This window comes from Zalophus californianus, chromosome X, assembly GCF_009762305.2.
Source record: "Zalophus californianus isolate mZalCal1 chromosome X, mZalCal1.pri.v2, whole genome shotgun sequence".
NCBI lineage: Eukaryota > Metazoa > Chordata > Mammalia > Carnivora > Otariidae > Zalophus > Zalophus californianus.
Genome location: NC_045612.1, coordinates 743,767 through 765,918, shown reverse-complemented (window position 1 = coordinate 765,918; position 22,152 = coordinate 743,767). Strand labels below are relative to the sequence as shown.

Below are 22,152 nucleotides of genomic sequence, written 5' to 3'. Positions count from 1 at the left end.
TCTTATCACGTGGTGGCATCCATATTTAGAAACTGGGGGGAGGAGAAGCAGAGGAAGTGTCTGGACAGTCAGAATCTAAGGAAAGAGAAGATGAAATCCATTTCACTTCCATACCATGAGCCTTGATCCTCCCTAGGAAGTTTTCTGGGCATACGAAGGCAGACGAAGTGGAATTGTTAGGATCAGTGGCCTGGCTCCTCAAGGGAGAATAGGAACCAAATTAAACTTCAGGGCTTATGGGGCACCTGGGTGGCTCAGTCAGTTAAGCGTCTGGCTTCAGCTCAGGTCATGATCGCAGTGTCCTGAGAGCAAGTCCCGCATCAAGCTCCTTGCTTGGCGGGGAGTCTGCTTCTCCCTCTCCCTCTGCTGCTCCCCCTGCATGTGCGCACGTGTGTTCTCTCTCTCTTTCTCAAATAAATAAAATCTTAAAAAAAATAAACTTCAGGGCTTAGATGAAAATGACAATACTCCTGACTTCACGAAATTGGCCTAGGTTTGAAACCTGAGTACACCATTCACTGGCTGTAGGACCTTGTATTCGATACTCCTTTATCCCTAAGATGACAGGAGAATAAGAGGGCACTTAACTCACCTTCAGAAGCTTTCCAATAGGATACACCAACAGCATGAAGACTGACAGGATGAGAAGCCATGTTCTTAAGTATAATGACCACTGTGTCATAAACTTCAGCACGGATGGTAGGACCCAGCAGACCTGCAAGAATGAGATGCCACCCAAAGGTCACTTTGAGAGTGGTACTCCAGGAAACCTGATATTACAAAAGTGATGGCCAAAGTCACAGTGGGAAGACATGACCCTGTGATTATTAATAAAAAGTAGTAATTGACTGAATAAATGCATAAACTGCTATCACCAGCTCAGTGTCATGGTTGTTCTGAGGATAGATTTCTGGCAATTTATTCAATGTATTCATTCATTCAACTAATAGTTGAGTTCCTACTATATTCTAGGAACTGCTCTAGGCACTGGAGATGCAGTAGTGAAGAAGACAGATCATGGAAACTACATTCTGGAGAATGTAATTAAGCACATAAAGAAATATTCTTTTTTAAAAAAATATTTTTATTTATTTGAGACAGAGAATGAGAAAGCACAAGATGGGGGAGGGTCAGAGGGAGAAGCAGACTCCCCGCTGAGTGGGGAGCCTGACATGGGACTCAATCCTGGGAATCTGGGATTATGACCTGAGCCAAAGGCAGACGCCTAACCAACTGAGCTGCCCAGGTGCCCCCACAAGAAATATTCTGATTGTTGTAAATGCTATAAAAGATGGTGGTGTGCTAGAAAATGAAGCAGGAGACAGAATCTTTTAAATATAGTGGTTAGGAAGGGCATCCTTGAAGAGGTGGCATTTGAGCAGAGATCTAACTAATTGAAAAGAAGCAAGATTTGCAAATATCTAGTAGAATAACATTGAAAGCAGATAAAACAAATGGAAAAGTCCTGAGACAGGAATAATCTTGACATAGTTGAGTAACATGTGAATGAACAGGGGAATAAGAGAAAATAAGGTTATAAAGGCAGGCAGGGAACATAACATGTAGGACTTTGTAGGCCACAGGAGTTTGGATAAATTTGGAATTTACAAGAAGTATGCAGACTTAGGACTTGTTTTGGATGAATAGTCAACAAGACTTGCTGATGGATTGGATGTTAGAGATAGGAAAAAAAAAACAAGAGCAGCCAGGGATGACTCCTGTGGTTTGGGTTTGTGCAACTGGGTGGTAGGCAGGCCAAGATGCAGAAAATTAAGAGGAAAATCAAGACTTCTGACTTATAGACATATTAAGTATAAGATGCCTACAAATGATTTATTGAATGAAGTGGATTCACTGGGACAAAAACATCAAAGAGATTTATTTTTCATAGTTTTTAAATGTGCTATGTGGAGGGACACCTGGGTGGCTCAGTCAGTTAAGTGTCTGCCTTTGGCTCAGGTCATGATGCCAGGTTCCTGGGACCGAGCCCCGCATAGGGCTCCCTGCTCTGCGGGGAGCTGCTTCTCCCTCTCCTGCTCTCCCTGCTTGTGCTCTCTCTCTGTGTGTCAAATAAAATCTTAAAAAAAAAAAAACCAAACCTGTGTTATGTGGAGTTTCCCCTCTTGCACTTTGAACAATCCCCAATGTTTTCCAGTAACTATCACATACTAGCAGTATCATATTAGTCCAGTGATACTAGTCTAGCTTAATATCAAACATCTGATGTCTCCTGCAATTTAAGGGTCCCTCCCTTCTCCAGCTTTCTCATCTTCCTCTCCGAATCCGCCTCCCCCACTCACCTTACTGTCTCCTGACCCTCTAAGCTTGGAGCTAGTGAGAAAAGGACAGGGGTGGATAAAGAGGCATGATGACAAGATCTTTCTTGGAAAGAACAGTGATAATGTGGCTTTGCTAGTCCCTGGTTGTGGGGCATGCCAAAATTCTGTCTCTTTCTTTCCTAGGGAACTTACATGAGTTCTTTGGAGACTCTCTCCTTCCCAATCATGCCCTCTCCAGCTGTCACTTGTATATCTCTTCTTAGTTTCTGCTTCTGGCAATACAATTAGACTTTTCCTATTAGGGTCACCTAGCCCTGGCAGGAAGACCTCTCAGGCAGGGTCTTCTTGAGATTAATCTTGTCCTATGACCTTCCTCATCTCACACCTAACAGTGGTAGTGCGGTTAGTTTCAGCTATAACCCACTCTCTTTATTATGCCATCAGGGGAAGCTCCCTGAAGACTCTGACCTTGAAAGTTTTTTCAGATAAAAAGCAGGAACTAGTCAGAGTCTTATGAGTTCCACAGGTCTTATGTCAAGTCTTCTAAGTGGTTCTCCTAAAGCCTTCCTCACTACAGCTTGACATGAGGGTGAAACCTTCCTCCCACTATGGGGTGGGGAACATACAAATCACCAAAAATGATTTACAAAGAAATCCTCAAACCTAAATTATTTCATAAGTTCCTAGCCTTCTTTTATTTGGGCTTGAGGTGCAAGATGGGCTGAGGGTTGCAGAACCAATTTTGGGCCACCACCTGAACAAGTCCCTGAATAAGTCCTACATATGAGGGCTGACATTTCTTTTTCTTTTTCATCAAATTTTAACTTAAATTCTAGGTAGTTAACATACAGTGCAATATTGGTTTCAGGAGTAGGGGCGCCTGGGTGGCTCAGTTGGTTAAATGTTTGAGTCTTGATTTTGGTTCAGGTCATGATTTCAGGGTCTTGAGATTAAGCCCTGCATCATGCTCTGTGTTGGGTGTGGAGCCTGCTTGGGATTCTTTCTCTCCCTCTCTCTCTGCTCCTCTTCCTCATTCTCTCTCAATATATATACACATACATACATACATACATATACTGGTTTCAGGAGAATTTTCAATGATTCATCACTTACATACAATATCCAGTGCTTATCATAACATGTGTCCTTCTTCATACCCATCACTGATCCAGCCCATCCCCACCCACCTCCCTCCATCAACCCTCTATTTGTTCTCTATTGTTAAGAGTCTCCCATGGTTTGTTTCTGTCTCAATAAAATTTATTTCTTTTCTCTTAGTTCAAGATTTCAAACTGGGTAAAACTGACCTTTTATAATTTAAAAAAAAATAATCTCTATACCTAACATAGCGTTTGAACTCACAACCACAATATCAAGAGCCATGTGCTCTACTGACTGAGCCAGCCAGGTGCTCCCCATCTCTCTTTAGAATTTGGGAGTACTGGGGTGCCTGGGTGGCTCAGTCGTTAAGTATCTGCCTTCAGCTCAGGTCATGATCCCAGGGTCCTGGGATCGAGCCCCGTATCGGGCTCCCTGCTCTGCGGGAAGCCTGCTTCTCCTTCTCCCACTCCCCCTGCTTGTGTTCCCTCTCTCACTGTCTCTCTGTCAAATAAATAAATAAATAAAATCTTTAAAAAAAAAGAATTTGGGAGTACTTGTCACCTATAATTCTCAGCAATAATTCTAAGGTAGGAGATGTCTCATTTTGATATCCTGTTACATGCTTATTTGACATCTAAGTGGATGTATCAAGCAAGCAGCCTGAACTGAAGATATAAACCTGGGAGTTATTGGCATAGGGATATCTTTTTTTTATTAATTTTTTTATTGTTATGTTAATCACCATATATTACATCATTAGTTTTTGGTGCAGTGTTCCATGATTCATTGTTTGTTCATAACACCCAGTGCTCCATGCAGAACGTGCCCTCCTCAATACCCATCACCAGGCTAACCCATCCCCCTACCCCCTCCCCTCTAGAGCCCTCAGTTTGTTTTTCAGAGTCCATCATCTCTCATGGTTCATCTCCCCCTCTGACATACTCCCTGGCATAGGGATATCTTAAAATTGTGGGACTGGATAAGATCAGCTAGTGATCGAAGGTAAAGAGAAGATAAAACAAACCCAGGTCCAAGACCCAGAGCACTCTAACATCTAGAGAACAAGCAGAGGAGGAGAGTCCAGCAAACAGACAGAATATTCTGTGTCAGTGTATTTCCCCAACAGGTGGTAGTAAGGGAAACCTGGCCTTCTACAACTGCAGCTCCAAGACTGGGGGAGCCTTGCTAGGACATCAGATACTCAGTTTCATAATAAACAGTCAATATTGTTTATATTACCCATCCATGGTGGCCTGGGCTTGGCAATGTTGAAAAGGTCATCTGTAAACTCTACAAACACAGTCTTTTTGTACATGACTGATGTGTTGAATGGCAAAGATCTTGGCACCGTAGGAGAAAACCTGTGTGAAGAAAGGAAAACGTCATTCATTTTGGTGGGCCTTCTTTGAACTCACTTTCCAGAAGCTGGAAGTAAAGCTTCCATCCCACTCTCTTCTACTGTTAACAAGGCAAACTGGAAATTATATGTAACGCTGCTATAGACTGAATGTTTATGTGTGCAGACAATGGGATTAGTGACCTTATAAAAGAGACCCAAGACCCCAGAGAGATCTCTCACCTCTTCCACCATATGCAATGTTACAGTGGCACAATGGGAAGATGGCCATCCGTGAACCAGACACGGAATCTGCTAGCATTTGACCTTGGACTTCCAGGCTCCACAAATGTCAGAAATCCGTGTCTGCTGTGTACAAGCCACCCAGTCTGTGCTATTTTGTTATAGCTTCCTGAACAGACTAAGACAATTCCTAACATCTATCAAACCAAAACACTGTTTTCAAAAGTCATCTGATACATTAGGTACCACATGATAAAATAAATCATGGTTTGTTTCTGTCTCAATAAAGTTTGAGTACCCATACACTGCATCCTTTGCCAAAACAATAACTACAGGGTCCTTCAATTTTATCTCTAAAAGACACTGTAACTTTAATCTAATTAACTTGTATTCAAATTTTGTCAGTATGTACCTAAAATTATACTTCCCCTCTCAGGGATACCAGGAAAATCACAGAGAAAATTACCTTCCAATAAACACTATGTACATTGATCTACTGGTACCAGAAACTGTAATTTAGAGTCAATTCTTCATTAATGCTCATTTTTGTCTCTAGTCAGATACTCCCAATTATCCATTTATTCATAGATTAGCTACTGAATCAGAAATTTTACAGTTGATTATATAAATGTTTCCAAAATGTTTTTCTTTGCCTCAGTTATTAAAACTCTTTTAGGTAAAGATTGGTTCCCAACCTTTTCCTCTCTCTCTACCTGACAAGTTAGGTTGTCATGTTCTGGGGCTCAGTCTAGGTTGAATAATCAAAAGGATCAATGTGAAGAGGCCGCAGGTGAATTGGTAGAAAATACAAAGTGCTTGAAGGTGGCTATTGCCATTCATTTTTGCATGCATAGAGTAGTTCTGCAGTTTTCTATATGCCACAGAGAGCCTCTCTTCCTGACTCATACTTCTGGATATCTAACTCTTACCACTTCCCAGATTTTACCAGTTGGCATTGTTTCAGCAACCCAAAGAAGTATATAGGCACAAGGCATGGACATTTGGAGAATGAATTCTGCTGCCCTGGAAGGAAACTTTCATGTGTAGATCCTGGTCTCCAAACCCCAATCAGTCAAAAAAAAATTGAGCACTCACTCCCCACAGATGTATATACATCACAGATGTATAAACCATATACTACATGCCACTGTGCTGTCACAAAATACATATTAGAAATGAATATGGAAAAGGAGAGATTGTTAAGGATATATAATTATAGAGCAGATGTTGTTTCTTTTGTTTTGGTAACTAAATATTTTTATTTGACATCACATTTCAATCTCATATATTTGTGCAATAATTAAAAATGACGCCCCATATGGTGAACTTTTCACAACTGATCCCCCTTTCATTCTCCACTTAAAATCCAACTCTTTTTTTTTAAAGATTTTATTTATTTATTTGAGAGAGAGAGCAGTGAGAGAGGGAACAGAAGCAGGGGGAGTGGGAGAGGGAGAAGCAGGCTTCCCGCAGAGCAGGGAGCCCGATGCGGGACTCAATCCCAGGACCCTGGGATCATGACCTGAGCCGAAGGCAGATGCTTAACCACTGAGCCACCCAGGCGCCCCTTGAGAGCAAAATGGGGATGTGTGTACATAAAACCTAGTGGGTGGGTTCTCCTTACATCATGGTTTGTATGGCAATGTTTGTTTTGGTAAATAGGGTAGAAAAGGGTAAGAACAGAAAAGAGGGCCTCATTATAAAAGAAACACAAATCCATTTCAGTGCCCCAGGTGGTTTGAACTGCTGAGCCAGTAACCCAGTGCGTTCTCTGCCTGGTTACTGACAGGTGTCAGGGTCTAGAATCTGAGGGTGGAAAGGAAGCTCAGGCACCACGCAGCCAGCCCCCTCTAGTTTCTGGCTAATGACAAGGTTCAGGGAACTTGGGTGAATGGCTGGACAGGGGCAGGAACTCAGGCTCTCAGACCCAGATCCTTAGTACTCGGTGTCAAACTCATTTCCTGGTCCTCTGCATAAACTTGGGGTCTGTGAACTGATGCTTTTTCAGTCTGACTAATGTCAGAAACAATTCAGTTTTCATGTGTAAGTTTCCTCTGCACAACATTTGTAGTCTTGGTTGTTATTCTGATGAGGGCAGTTTTCATCTGTCACTCCAAGTGAGTGCACTAGGCTTCAGTGTCAGTAGAGCTCTTTTCATGCTGTTTCTCTCTTCATCTATAGCTTACATAACAGCCTGTTTTCAAATTTAATAATTAGGTCAATGATTCTTGATTTATTTTTACAAGATAAAACTGAAGACAGTAATAAGGCCAGGGAGAAATGGTGCAGTTCTAACATCCCAATCTGAAAGGATTTTTTTCTGTATTACACAGAGGAATCTAGCATTAATAGATACTCAGAAGTAGCTTTTGGTGTAAGCATTTAAGGATGAACAGAAGAAGGTTTATGTGGTGGACACCAAGGACCCTCAACAGAGAACTTTCTCAGCTTCAATTTTTTCTCATTTTTAAAATTGTGGTAAAACATATAAAACATCAAATTTACTCTTAAACATGTTTAAGTGTATAATTCAGTGGTACTAAGTATATTAATATTGTTGTACAACCATCACCACGTGGCATCTATCTCCATAACTCTTATCTTGCAAAACTGAAACTCAATATCCATTAAACAGTAACTCCCCTCAGCCCCTGAAACCACCATTCTGCTTTCTGTTGCTATGATTTTGACTATTCATATAAGTGGAATTATACAGTACTTGTCTTTTTCTGACTGGCTTAATGTCCTTAAGACATTGATCCACATTGTAGCAGGTGTCAGGATTCTCTTCACTTTATTTTTCTTTAAAATAATTGATTAGTTTTGGATCACAAAATACAGGGAAAGCACAAGGGCAGTGCCTGTGACCCCTTGGCTGTACTCCCCAGGCTATGCATCTGGGAACTACCTCTGTACAACACCAAGCTTGGCCCTCAGCACCCTCACACCCTAACATCTGCAGAGTATAGCACCCGAGCCTGAGGCAAGTTTAAACACACCCCATTCACAACACAGGGCTCCCCTCCAATCATTTTCCAGATCTCTTGCCAACAGTGAAATAGTTGTTCCAACTATCAATTTCTTAGAACTCTCAGAAATGAGTAGGTCACAGGCAATTATGCCTCAAAGCTCTTAGAGTTGTTTTTTTTTTAACCTTTTAAAGAAGGCCTTTCTTAATTAACAGCAGTGACTAAAGCCCCTTCTGTGTTCCCAGTATTCTAAGCCCCAGGCGGCGATGGAGGAAGGGCAGGCCAGGCCAAGCATGAGGAATAAACAATTTTATTGGGCTCAGACCAGGAGTCCACGCATCTTGAGGACCTGTGTATTTATCAATTTTCTTCTCCACATTCTTTTTGGCCTGTTTCTGTAGCCTCATGAGCTGCTGCTTCTTCCGGTAACAGATCTTGGCCTTCTCCTTTCTCTTCTCCAGGGTGGCTGTTATGGCCTGGTACTTCCAGCCAACCTCGTGAGCCAGGCGCCCCAGGTAAGCAAACTTCCGGGTAGGCTTCAGGCGCACCACCTTGAGGGCAGCAGGAACCACCATCTGCTTTTTCTTGTCGTAGGGCGGCAGAATTCCATCAAACACCTTGAGGTGGTCCAGGGCAGCCTGGCCTTGCTTGGTCTTGTGCGGCAGCATGCCTCGCACTGTCTGCCAAAAGATGCGGCTGGGTCCTCGGAAGTGGTGGGGGCCACGGGATGGGTTGGTATTCATGCACTTGTGGAGGAAGACCAGGTACTTCAACTTGTTTCTGTAGAAATTGCCAAAAATGTTGATGCCCTCACAGCACACAACTACAACCTTGCGGCTCAGAAGCACTTGTCTGGCCACGATGGCCGCCAGGTGGCCCAGGAGATGGCCTCAGTCATCGAGCACCAGGACCTGCCCCTCCGCCATCTTCAGCAGCCGCCTGGGATACAGCATTTCACTCCATTCCAGGGTTCCCTGGGCCCCCAAGAAAGCACGTGATGGGAGCAGCTCTGCCAACCCTATGCCATGACAAATGACTTTCTGTACTGACTGAGGGCCAGGGGCTGGCGTACTGATAAGGAAGCACTCCCAGTAAAAGGAGTTAATTTACAGAGGAAGGAAGGAGGATCTGCATGGACTAGTGGGCACAAGCAGGCTGTATGAGCAGGTTGTCAGAGACGCATCTCATTCATTCCTGCTATATTGGTACCTCTACTTCAGATTACATCTATGGTCATGTAGGGGATCCCTGATGACCAGCTGCTAGTGGAGGAAGAAGCCTGAGCTTTATTTACAGATGGGTCAGCTTGATATGCAGGTGCAAAAGCCAATGCTATTGGTTGTGAACTTTGTGTAGAAAGAGAAATGGCCCAAGGTTCCAATATATACGGACGAATGGATATCAGCAAACGGTTTGGCCGTCTAGCTAGGGGCCTAGAATTAATAGGGTTGGAATATCAGGGAGAAGGATATCTGGGCACAAAATAGAAAAATGCCACCAGAGAGCATCTAATGACTGGAAATTAACATCAGCCAACCTCTGCATGGGCCACCCCAGCGCTGGCAAAATGTGAGATAAGCAGCTATGGTGGCAGGAAGAGAATTTATGCAGCCCCAAAAGCATGGGTTCCTGCTAAGGCTCATATACCTAGTATTGTCCCTGAAAGTCCAACCTGCCAGAAGCAGAAACCAACCCTGAATGCACAATACTGCTGTCCATCGTAGAGACCAGCCAGCTGGTCTTGCCAAGGCCTTGCAGAGGCAGGAAAGACTAAATATGGGTCTCAATCACAATGAAGTGTTATCCTTTCTACAATGGGAAGGGGTCCAATGCAGTCAACTTGCCACTGACCAGCTGAAGGCTTACAGAAGGTTTGATTCACTAATGTGGGATTCCATATAACATCATGTCTGACCAGGGGACCCACTATACAATAAAGGAGGTGCTGGAGTGGGCCCATGACCATGGCATCCATTGGCTTTTTATCACATGCCAACCCATCCAGAAGCTGCCAGACAGAGTCCAGTGAAATAACTTCTTAAAGCACAGCTGAAGCTCCAACTTGAAGCCAGTGCCCTGTGAGGATAGAAGGCCAACTTCCAAGGTGCTGTATATGCACTGATGCAAAGATGGTGGCAGCAAAAGAAACTCAACTTACCATCACCCCACTGTGACCTTTCTGGGGAGTCTGTGCCAACCCTCCCTACAGCTGTGAGCTCCCAGTGTACAAGATCCCCACAGTGAAAATGCAAAAGTCTCACTGAATTAGAAACTAGGGGGCCACTCGGGGCTACTCATACCAAAGGGGCATGGGCCAGAAAAGGAGCCCCAAGGGCATGATTACAAGGTGGGGGGGATCAGGGTGCTGTCACACGCAGGGTGGGCATAAATATCGTGGTGAAGACAGAAATGGGACGGCTCTGGGAGCCACCGCCTGGTCGCGCTCACACCTGCACCACAGGCACCAGAAACCTTCTCCCCCCTTTCCGAAAGCAGCCCTTCCCCCACAGGTCCGTTGCAGGGCAGGCCACGCCCCCCCCAGGGCAGATAACAATATTATCTGGTGCCCATACCATCAAGTGCACCCCTTTGTTCAGTCCATTTGTCCCACTTCCTGGCCACTTTGAGAATTATGCCCTTCTACACTCATCAACTCGTCCCTTTTTCCATTTTGTTTCCTTGGTTCTGCAGAGTCTACTCCACCCAGTTTCTCCAAAGCTTCCACCACTTTGTAACAAAACTGAGACCCATGTCAAGAGACAGGTATTTTGACATCCACTAGCACAGCGCTTCCACTTTAATATTTTTGACTAAAATGAAAATATAAGACACACAAAACGTTTATTAGAGCAAGAGCTTGGAATAGCCTAGAGGGAACAGGATCAAGAGCACACAGAAACACTTTTTTCTCCCTCTAAAAAGAGGCAAAAATCAGAGGCAAAAGAAATAAGGTCATGGGACAGAGAAACAGAAGGCCTAGGCTCTAGTTTAGTGGGACATGGTCCACAATAGGACTCCCTATTCAAAGGAACATTCCTAAGAGCATCAGCACCTTCCAGATAAGTGATTCAGTTCTGCGATGAGCGTATTTAGGACCTTTTCTATTAGAGTGAATAGTTTCCACTGGTGCAGAAACACGTGAGGTATGTGCCTGTGTCAGTTTCAGGGGAATCTGCACAATAAGTGACAAAATGTTCCAGGGTTCATGGGTTTTACTCCTTCCTAACTTCTGTGGGATTTTTGTTTGTGCATTTCCCTTGGGATTTGATATATAAATCTTGCCAAGTATATTTGGCAACAATGTCCTTCACATGAACTGTTCTTTCACATTTTATCTAAGAAGAATCGGAAAACCTATTATATTCCCTGACCTTTGCTTAGAAGAAGTTGAGCAGCTGCAGGAACAGATAATATAAAACTGAATTTCCCCAGATGTTTATTTCAAAATTTGGCAGAGGTTGTCAGGATGTGTCCAGAGTCAGCTTATCCCGTTAATCAGTATCAAAATAATCTAGGCTATAAAATGGTATCATCAAAATAAAATTCTGTCAACTTTTTCCTGGTAAAAATACATGTGACTGCTTGCACAACAGAAAGCTAGATAACAAATAAATCATTTTCTCCATTCAATTCAATTTTACAGTTATTCACTATACCACAGGCTGCATGCTAGAGGGAAGCTACAATACAAAATATAATGTATTAGGTATAATTATCTTAATAATTTTTAACAAGACCTACATTAATGGATAAGTGGCTAATTGTTCAGTTAGAGATCAGGCTACTGACCATCTGGGCCTCTACTTTAGGGTCAGTAACACTGCACAACTGCAGGCTATATAGACTGTAGAAGGAACTTGAGTCCATTCCTCGTACCACACACAAAAATTAATTCGGCGTATCAAAGGCCTAAATATAAGAGCTAATATTATAAAACTCTTGGGAGCAACTATAGGTATAATTCTGTGTGACCCTGGATTTGGCAATAGTTTCTTAGGTAAGACATCAAAAGCACAAGCAACCAAAGGAAAAAAAATTGATAAACTGGACTTCATCAAAATGAAAAACTTTGTGCTAGGACAGAATATTTAAAATGAGTACATCTGAAAATGTATCTAGAATATATACAGAATTCTCAAAACTCAAAAGTAACAGGACAAACAACCCAATTTTTAAAATGGGCCAAAGCTCTGAACAGACATTTCATCAAAGGAAATATAGGAACAGCCAATTACACATGCAAAGATGCTCAGAATCTTTAGTTATCAGAGAAATGCAAATTAAACATACAGTGAGATACCACCACAGAGTCATTAAAATGACTAAACTTAAATACTGGCTAAACTTAAATACTGGCAACATCAAGTATTGTCCAGGATGTGTTGTAACTGGCACTCTCATATGTTGTTGGTGGGAGTATAAATGGTACAACCATTCTAGAAATCTGTTGGCAGTTCTTATGGTTAAACATGCATTTCCCATATGATCCAGCAATTTCATTCCTAGATATTTAACTAAGATAAATAAAAACAGATGTCCACACAAAAGCTTGTACAGGAATGCTCATAGAAGTTTTCTTTGTATTAGCTCCCAAACTGGAAACAATCCAAAGGTCCATAGGGCAGTGATATAGTCCCATAATGGAGCAGTAATCAGCAATACAAAGAATAAAACTACTTCATGCAACAATCTGGATGAATTTCCAAATCATGATGGTAAAGATAAAAAGCCAGACACTGAAGAGTGCATACTGTATGACTCTAATCATGTAAAAGTCTTAAACAGTCAAAAATGGAATCCAGAAAGCAGCTTGTTGCCAGGGGCCAGGTCAGGGTAAGGAGACTCACTGGAAAGTTGCAGAAGGATTGATGTAAATGTTCTATGTGTTGATTAAGGTGGCGATGATGTGACTTGTATGCATTTGCCAAAACTTATCAAATTGCATATTAAAAATCTGTGCGTTTAATTGTATGTAAATTATACCTGTGGTAGGCAAAAATTTTGCTTCTCTTCACCTTTCCCCTTTGGTGTTATGCCCATGAATATGTTATGTTACATAGTTAAAGAAACTTTGTGGATGGAATTAGCTGTAGCTAATCAGCTGGTCTTGAGGGAGAGAGATGATCCTGAAACATCTGGGTGGACCCAAAGTAATCATAAAGGTCTTAAAAGTGGAACAGGAAGGCAGAAAAGGTCAGAGAGATGTGGTGGAAGTTGAAGTCAGAACGATTTAAAGCATTCGAGAGACTCAAATGCACTCTTCCTACTTTGAAGATGAAGGGCCCTACATGGAACTTCAGAGAAGGAACTGAATTCCAGTAATGATGGCAGCCCTGCCAACAACTTGATTTTGGTCTTGTTTGACCCTGACTAGGGTGCCCAGTTGAGCCCACCTGGCTTCTGAACCACTAAAATTATAATAATAAATGGGTGTTTTTGCAAGCTGTAAAGTTTGAGATAATTTGTTACACAGCAAGAAGAAACTATTATGATACTCAAAGTTGATCCAAATATTAAGAAATAACTTGACAAGCAAATAAAAATGCAATTAAAGCTCATGCTCCTAAATGAAGCTGGTTCTTTGAAAAAATTAATGAAATCGATAAACCTCTAGCCACACTTATTAAAAAGAAAAGAGAAAGGACCCAAATAAATAAAATCACAAATGAGAGAGGAGAGATCACAACCAACACCACAGAAATACAAACAACTGTAAGAAATATTATTGAAAACTATATGACAATAAATTGAAAACCTAGAAGAAATAGATAAATTCCTAGAAACATATAAACTACCAAAACTGAAACAGGAAGAAATAGAAAACTTGAACAGATTCATAACCAGCAAAGAAAGTGAATCAATACTAAAAAATCTCCCAACAAACAAAAGTCCAGGACCAGATGGCTTCCCAGGGGAATTCTACCAAACATTTAAAGAGAGTTAATTCCAAAAAACAGTAAATGAAGGAAAACTTGCAAATTCATTCTATTACCCTGATCCCAAACCAGACAGACTCCACTAAAAAAGAGAACAGGCTAATATCCCTGATGAACACGGATACAAAAATTCTCAATAAAATACTAGCAAACCAAATCCAACAGTACATTAAAATAATCATTCACCACGATTGAGTGGGATTTATTCCTCGGTTGCAAGGGTGGTTCAATATTCGCAAATCAATGTGATACACTACATTAATAAAAGAAAGGATAAGAACCATATGATCCTCTCAATAGATGCAGAAAAAGCATTTGACAAAGTACAGCATCCATTCATGATAAAAACCCTCAACAAAGTAGGTTTAGAGGGAACAAAGCACAACATAATAAAGGTCATATATGAAAAACCCACAGCTACTATGATCCTTTTTTTTTTAAAGATTTTTTTTATTTATTTGAGAGAGAAAATGAGATAGAGAGAGCATGAGAGGGGGGAGGGTCCGAGGGGGGAGGGTCAGAGGGAGAAGCAGACTCCCTGCTGAGCAGGGAGCCCGATGCAGGACTCTATCGCAGGACTCCATCCCAGGGCTCCAGGACCATGACCTGAGCTGAAGGCAGTCGCTTAACCAACTGAGCCACCCAGGCGCCCCGGCTACTATTATCCTTAATGGGAAAAAACAGAGCTTTCCCGCTATGGTCAGGAAGACGACAGGGATGCCCACTCTCACCACTGTTGTTCAACATAGTACTAGAAGTCCTAGCCTCAGCAATCAGACAACAAAAAGAGATAAAAGGCATTCAAATTGGCAAGGAAGAAGTCAGACTTTCACTATTTGCAGATGACATGATACTCCAGGTGGAAAACCTGAAAGACTCCACCAAAAAACTGCTAGAACTGATACACAAATTCAGTAAAGTCACAGGACACACAACATACAGAAATCTGTTGCATTTCTATACACCAATAATGAAGCAGCAGAAAGATAAATTAAGGAATCAATCCCATTTACAACTGCACCCAAAATAATAAGATCCCTAGGAATAAACCTAACCAAAGAGGTGAAAGACCTGTACCCTGAAAACTATAAAACACTGATGAGAGAAATTGAAGATGAAACAAAGAGATGTAAAAAAAAAATTCCATGCTCATGGATTGGAAGAACAAATATTGTTAAAGTGTCTATAGCACAGAGGACATTAGGGGAAGGAAGGGAAAACCAAAGGGGGGAAATCAGAGGGGAAGACGAACCATGAGAGACTCTGGGCTCCGGGGAAAAAATCTGAAGGTTTTAGAGGGGATGGTGGGGGGATGCGGGAGCCGGGTGATGGGTATTAAGGAGGTCACGTGTTTGTAATGAGCACTGGGTGTTATATGCAAACAATGAATCACGGAACACTACATCAAAAACTAATTATGTACTGTATGGTGACTAACATAACATAATAAAAAAATAAAGTAACACTATACCACTTCAAAAAAAATGTCTATAGTACCCAAAGCAATCTACAGATTTAATGCAATCCTTATGAAAATACCAACAGCATTTTTCACAGAGCTAGAACAAACAATCCTAAAATTTGTATGGAGCCACAAAAGACCCCGAATAGTCAAAGCAACCTTGAAAAAGAAAAGCAAAGCTGGAGGCATCACAATTCTGGGCTTCAAGTTGTATTACAAAGCTGTAGTGATCAACACAGTATGGTTCTGGCACAAAAATAGACCTATAAATCAATGGAACAGAATGTAAAACCCAGAAATGAGCCCACAACTATATGGTCAATAAATCTCTGACAAAGAAATAAAGCATATCCAATGGGAAAAAGACAGTGTCTTCAACAAATGATGTTGGGAAAACTGGACAGCAACATGCAGAAGAATGAAACTAGATCACTTTCTTACACTATACCCAAACATAAATTCCAAATGGATGAAACAGGGGCACCTGGGTGGCTCAGTCCGTTAAGTGTCTGCCTTGGGCTTGGGTCATGATCCCAGGGTCCTGGGATTGAGCTCCGCATTGGGCTCCCTGCTCAGCGGGGAGTCTGCTTCTCCCTTTGTCTGCCGCTCCCCGCTTACATGCGCGCTCTCTCTCTCTCTCTCGCTCTCTCTCTGACAAATAAAGAAACAAAATCTTTCATTTAAAAGATTTAAAAAAAAATGGATGAAACACCTAGGGGTGCCTGGGTGGCTCAGTCGGTTAAGCATCTGACTCTTAATTTCAGCTCAGGTGTTGATCTTAGGGTTGTGAGATTGAGCCCCGCATCAGGCTCCATGCTCAGTGCAGAGTCTGCTTGAGATTCTGTCTCTCTCTCTCCCTCTTTAAATAAATAAATAAATAAATAAGTAAGTAAGTAAGTAAGTAAGTAAGTAAGTAAAATCTTTTAAAAAAATGGATGAAAGACCTAAATGTGAGACCTGAAACCATCAATATCCTAGAGGAGAACACAGGCAGTAACCTCTTTGACACTGGCTGTAGCAACTTCTTACTAGATATGTCTTCTGAGGCAAGGGAAACAAAAGCAAAAATAAACTACTGGGACTTCATCAAAATAAAAAGCTTCTGCACAGCAAAGGAAACAATAAAACTAAAAGGCAACCTACAAAATGGGACAAGATATTTGCAAATGACATATCTGATAAAAGGTTAGTATCCACTAGATAGAACTTATAAAACTCAACACCCAAAAAATGAATCATTCAATTAAAAAATGGACAAAATACCTGAATAGACATTTTTCCAAAGAAGGCATCCAGATGGCCAACAGACACATGAAAAGATGCACAACATCACAGATCATCAGGGAAATGCATATCAAAACTACACTGAGATATCCCCTCACACCTGTCAGAACGGTTAAAATCAACAACACAAGAAACAGGTGTTGGTGAGGATGTGGGAAAAGGGTAAATTGTTGGTGGGAATGCAAACTGGTGCAGCCACTGTGGAAAACAGTATGGAGGCCTTTCCTCAAAAAGTTAAAAATAGAACTACCCTATGACCCAGCAATTGCACTACTAGGTATGTACCCAAATACAAAAATACTAATTCAAAGGGATACATGCACCCTTATGTTTACAGCAGCATTATCTACAGTAGCCAAATTATGGAAACAGCCCAGTGTCATTGACTGATAAAGATGTGGTATATATATATATATATATATATATATATATATATATATACACACACACACACACACATATTACAGAGCCATCAAAAAGAATGAGATCTTGCCATTTGCAGTGACATGGATGGAGCTAGAGAATATAATACTAAGTGAAGTCAGTCAGTCAGAGAAAGACAAATACCCATATGATTTCACTCATATGTGGGATTTAAGAAATTAAACAAGCAAAGGAAAGAAAAAAGAAGAGAGACAAACCATGAAACAGACTCTTGACTACACAGAACAAACTGATAGTTACCAGAGGAGCGGAATGTGGGGGGATGTATTAAATAGGTGATGGGGATTAAGGAGGGCACTTACGGTGATGAGCATCGGGTGTTGAATAGAAGTGTTGAATCACTATACTGTACACCTGAAACTAACATCACACTGTATGTTAACAAACTGGAATTTAAATAGAAACTTTAGAAAAAGAAAAAAATCATGATCCTAAATGAAATCTAAGAGGATATTACAAACTACTGTAAATAATGAAAAGAAAACTTCATGTCATAACCTGTGTGATACGCAAACGTTCTCAGAGAAAAACGTATAGCTTTAAATGCCTTCACTATTAAAAACAAAGGAAAAAGGAAAAATAATACTTTTCCTTTTTTTTAATAACATCATTTTTCCTAAGGTATTAGAAAAAATACAGCACAATAAGCCAAAAGAAAATAAGAGATCATTGAAAAAGATAAAATCTAAAAATAAATATTAAAAAATAACTGGGGTGGGTGGTGCCTGGGTGGCGCAGTTGGTTGAGCATTTGATTCTTGGTTTCAGCTTGGGTCATGAGATCAAGTCCCACGTCAGGCTCCATGCTCAGCAGGGAGTCTGCTGCAGATTCTCTCTCCCTCTCCTTCTGCCCCTCCTGCTTGTGCTCTCAAACAAATAGATAAATCTTTAAAAAAATAACTGGGAAAAACAAAGAAACTTAGAAGCTCATTGTTTGAAAAGAACATTACCAACAACAAAATAGACAAATCCCTTACAAACCTGTTTGTGGATAAAAGATAAAAAGCAAAGATATAGTAATTTAAGAAAAAGAAAGGGCATACAATTTAGATAATGTGGCAACAGAATTGAAAAAATAAAGTGATTACTGTACAGATATAAAATTAAAGCTGACTTCAAAAAAAGTTGAAACTTGATTTGACTAATTTTCATAGAAGAACCTGAAGGGATGATTAAAAATATTGCGAATGTCACCCGGAGCAAATAGACTCACAAATGAGTCTTATCTTTTATTTATTTTTTAATATTTATTTATTTGAGAGAGAGGGAGCACGAGCAGGGGGACGAGGGACAGAGGGAGAGGGAGAAGCAGGCTCTCTGCTGAGCAGGGAGCCCAACGTGGGACTCGATCCCAGGACCCCGGGATCATGACCTGAGCCAAAGGCGACAGTCGTTCAACCGACTGAGCCACCCAGGCTCCCCTTATCTAACTTTTAAACAATAGATAATTCTAATGTTATTTGAGCTATAAAAAAAGATGGAGCACTCATCAATTCATCTGATAAAAGCAGTAAAATTTTAATACCAAAAATATTGTTCTGAATAACAAAATATTAAGACTATTTCAAGTATAAAATCATGGAGTAGACAGGAATGCTTGCTTTCATCACTAATATTTAACATTTTCTTGTATTTTCTAATAAATTCAATAAGATAAAAAAGAATAGGTTATAAACATTGGAAAAGAGCTATAATCTGTCTCATTTTGCTCATTTTAGGTAAGATTCAATACTCATAGAGACTCTAGTGTAAAATTACTAGAATTAATAACAGAATTCTGTAAGGTAACTAGATTCAACATGAATATAAACAAACAGTTTTCTTTATTCTGGTACTAAACATCAAGAAATAGAAATAAGAGAAAACATTTTATTAACAATGGCAACACATTTATAAAATGCATAGAGATAAATATAATAAATTGCTTACATTATATTAATAAAAGTTTCATAAAATGCCAATTAAAATCACAATAGGACTTGGCTCTTTTTAATTGGAAGAACATTTAAAATTTTTATATGGAAGAATAAAATGCCTAAGAAATGCTAAGAAAGGTAGGGGTGCCTGGGTGGCTCAGTCAGTTAAGTATCTGCCTTCAGCTCAGGTCATGATCCCAGGGTCCTGGGATTGAGCCCCACACTGGACTCCCTGCTCAGCAGGGAGTCTGCTTCTCCCCCTCCCTCGGCCTTCCCCCCTTCCCTGGCTTCTGTGCACATGTTTTCTCTCTCTCTAATGAACAAATAAAAATCTTAAAAAAAAATGCTAAGAAAGGTTAAAAAAAAAAAGAGCAGTGAGGACTGATTTCACTTACCAGATATCAGAAAATATAATAGACCCACTGTAATCCAATCAGTATGGTATTGGCATAGCAAGACAAAAGTAAAGTAGTTCAATGAAGAAGGATAATGCATCCAGAAATACATAATAGTATGTATGAAAATTTTATATGATGAATGGGTTTATTCAAATCAGTAGTAAAAGATGTATTATTTGATAAATGGTGCCACTGCCATAGGCTATTGATCTAGATGGAAATAAAACTACACAGATCCCACTTCTATACCATATATAAAAATAATCATCAGATGAATTGATGACAAATGTAAAAAACAAAACAATAAAAATCTTGCAAGAAAATTTGGGAAATACACATACAACCTTGATATGCAAAAAACTTTTTTTTTTAAAGATTTTATTTATTTGACAGAGAGAGACACAGCAAGAGAGGGAACACAAGCAGGGGGAGTGGGAGAGGGAGAAGCGGACTTCCCACTGATTAGGGAGCCTGACGTGGGGCTCGATCCCAGAACCCTGGGAACATGACCTGAGCTGAAGGCAGACGCTTAACGACGGAGCCACCCAGGTGCCCCATGCAGAAAACATTATTTTTAAGAGAGTGAAAGAGGACTTACACAATATAAGAATGAAAAAGGAAATATAATTACAGACACCGAACAGTTGAACAACATCACAAGATTAGTATGTGACTTGATAGCAATACATTCTCAAATCCAGAAAAATCTAGATTGCTTTCTAGAAAAATATATATAACCAAATTTGACTGAAGAAGAGGCAGAAAAATCCAAATAAATCGATGATCATAGATAACATTGAAAAAATCATTTAATACTAGTCTCCCAAAATGTACTGGAACCCAAAAAAGATGAAAAGCTTCTGAACTCATGGCTAATACCATTCTTAAACCAAAACTGGGCAAAGGTATCAAAACTGCACCACACCCACACAGAACTACAGACTAAAGCTGTGTGTAATACTGATGGGATCTCGTTCTGTTTCTCTGTACGGAAGCTTGGAGGTAGGCTGAGGGAAGTTTTATTTTCTCTCAGGCTCCTTGCCTCTTCATTCTCCAAAGTGGCAGCATGTGACAAAGAGAAGCAATGGACAAAACATAACAACATATGGACAAAACATAACAACATATCCACAAATAGTTCAGATCTGTGAAAAGGACTGGCAATGAGCACGCATACCTTACCTCAATAGTGCTTTTTCAGTGCTTAACTACCATCACAACCATCCTAACCTGACGTCTGCACCTTCCTCCAAACAGTCACATCCTCACAATCCTGACCGGACCCTATAGAACATGCCTTTACCTTGTGTCCACGTGCAGCTCACTGAGCAGTTCACTTTGCATATAGTCCCAGGACAGTTCCACAGCACCCAGGTAGTATCTTCTGGTGGCACTAAAGCTGAATGGCAAAAGGCACAGAAAGAAGCAGGTAGAGAGTTCTGTTTGCATGGCTCGTATTGCTAGAAAATGTTCAACTGGAGAAACAAAAGATTAATTCTTCTCTAAAATATCTTCAGCTCCCAGGGAAAAAAAAAGGTAAATTTTCTATGATTTAGTGAAAAGTTCCAAAATTTTTGCTGTGAATTTTAGGGAACTTTACCTGCTGGATGTTACAGCAGCATTAGCAGTAAGCAGTAACAGATAAGACTGCTTCCTTTTTAGCGGTGGAAAGCAGCCACAGGAAAAGAGAGGTGGAGCTAAATCTTAACCCATTCACTTTTGAGAGTACTAAGGGCACAAGAATGCTGCTTTCATCAGAACCTTTAAGGAAAGGAAGAGAGAGAGGGAGAGGTCAAGGTGAAGAGGAGCAGCAAAAGAAGCTCTGGATGTTGGAAATTCTGGAATCCACTTGCACAAACAAGAGTAACCAGTATTCTAATAGTCTCCCTGTTTCTACCCTTGCTCCTCACACAGACACCGAGTGACTTTTTAAAACTATGAAGTAGATCGTGTCACTCCTTCACTCAGAACCCTCCACTGGCTTCTGACCTCAGAGTAAAATCCTAAGTCTTTACCATGGCCTAGAGCATCTCCCATGATCTGCACATCCTTTTCCTTCAGACCTCTGTGGTCTCACGTCACTATGGCTACCGGCCTTCTTGCTCTTCCTTAAAAACCAAGCACACTCTTGCACTTAGACCTTAGCACTTGCTATTCCCTTTACTTGAAACATCTTTCCCCCAGATCGCCACACATTTCCACTTTCACATCTCCTTCAAGTCTTGATTCAAATCCTGCCTTTGCAATGAGCTTACATTGTAAGCTCTCTACCCCCACTGGCACTACTGATATCCCTCCTGGCTTCATTTTTCTATGCAGCACTCATAACCATTCAGCATTCGTGTATTTATTTATATTGCATTGTTGTTACCTGAGGCTTAAGGTTGTTTGTGTTTGTCCCAGGTATAGGATAGATCTCCTTACATCAATATGTAGCCCTGCTGAGCTCAAGCAGAGCCCCTACTCAGGTTAATGTTTATCAGGGGAAATGAGGGCCTCAAAGTATAGGAGATAATAAGAAGAAACTTGACCAGGGTTGCTATAAAAAATGTTATCATCACTAAGAGTCCAGTTCTGCAGAAATATGAATGTGCCTGGGAGCAATTGGTGAGGTGTTGTCCAGCTTGGAAACAAGCAGGAAGAAGTCCCTTTCATAAACATTTGCTGAGACCTTCTCTCTGTCACGCACCACAATGCAGAAATAATAGCTGGCATGTACTATATGCCAGGAATTGTTGTAAGTTACTTTAATGCAGCTGCTATTCTTGTCTTCATTTTACAGGTG

The 22,152-nt window shown here is 40.7% G+C and overlaps 1 protein-coding gene and 1 pseudogene across 8 annotated transcripts in view; both read right to left on the bottom strand.

Moving 5' to 3' along the window:
• The window catches only part of F8 (coagulation factor VIII), a 138,120-nt gene that overhangs the window by 114,894 nt on the left and 1,074 nt on the right, over positions 1 to 22,152 (bottom strand). For 5 of the 8 annotated variants that reach the window (XM_027608364.2, XM_027608368.2, XM_027608367.2 and 2 more), the window contains exons 1-3: positions 20,671 to 21,002; positions 4,620 to 4,741; positions 593 to 715 (exon numbers count right to left, since the gene is read on the bottom strand). In XM_027608364.2, coding sequence (XP_027464165.1) covers positions 593 to 715; positions 4,620 to 4,741; positions 20,671 to 20,816 — 391 coding nt within the window. In that variant the 5' untranslated portion in view covers positions 20,817 to 21,002. Of the gene's footprint in view, positions 1 to 592; positions 716 to 4,619; positions 4,742 to 17,356; positions 17,415 to 20,670; positions 21,008 to 22,152 lie in introns of those variants that run through there. The other 3 variants (XM_027608365.2, XM_027608369.2, XM_027608366.2) reach the window with 3 other exon arrangements.
• Positions 8,248 to 9,178, bottom strand: LOC113930820 (annotated as a pseudogene).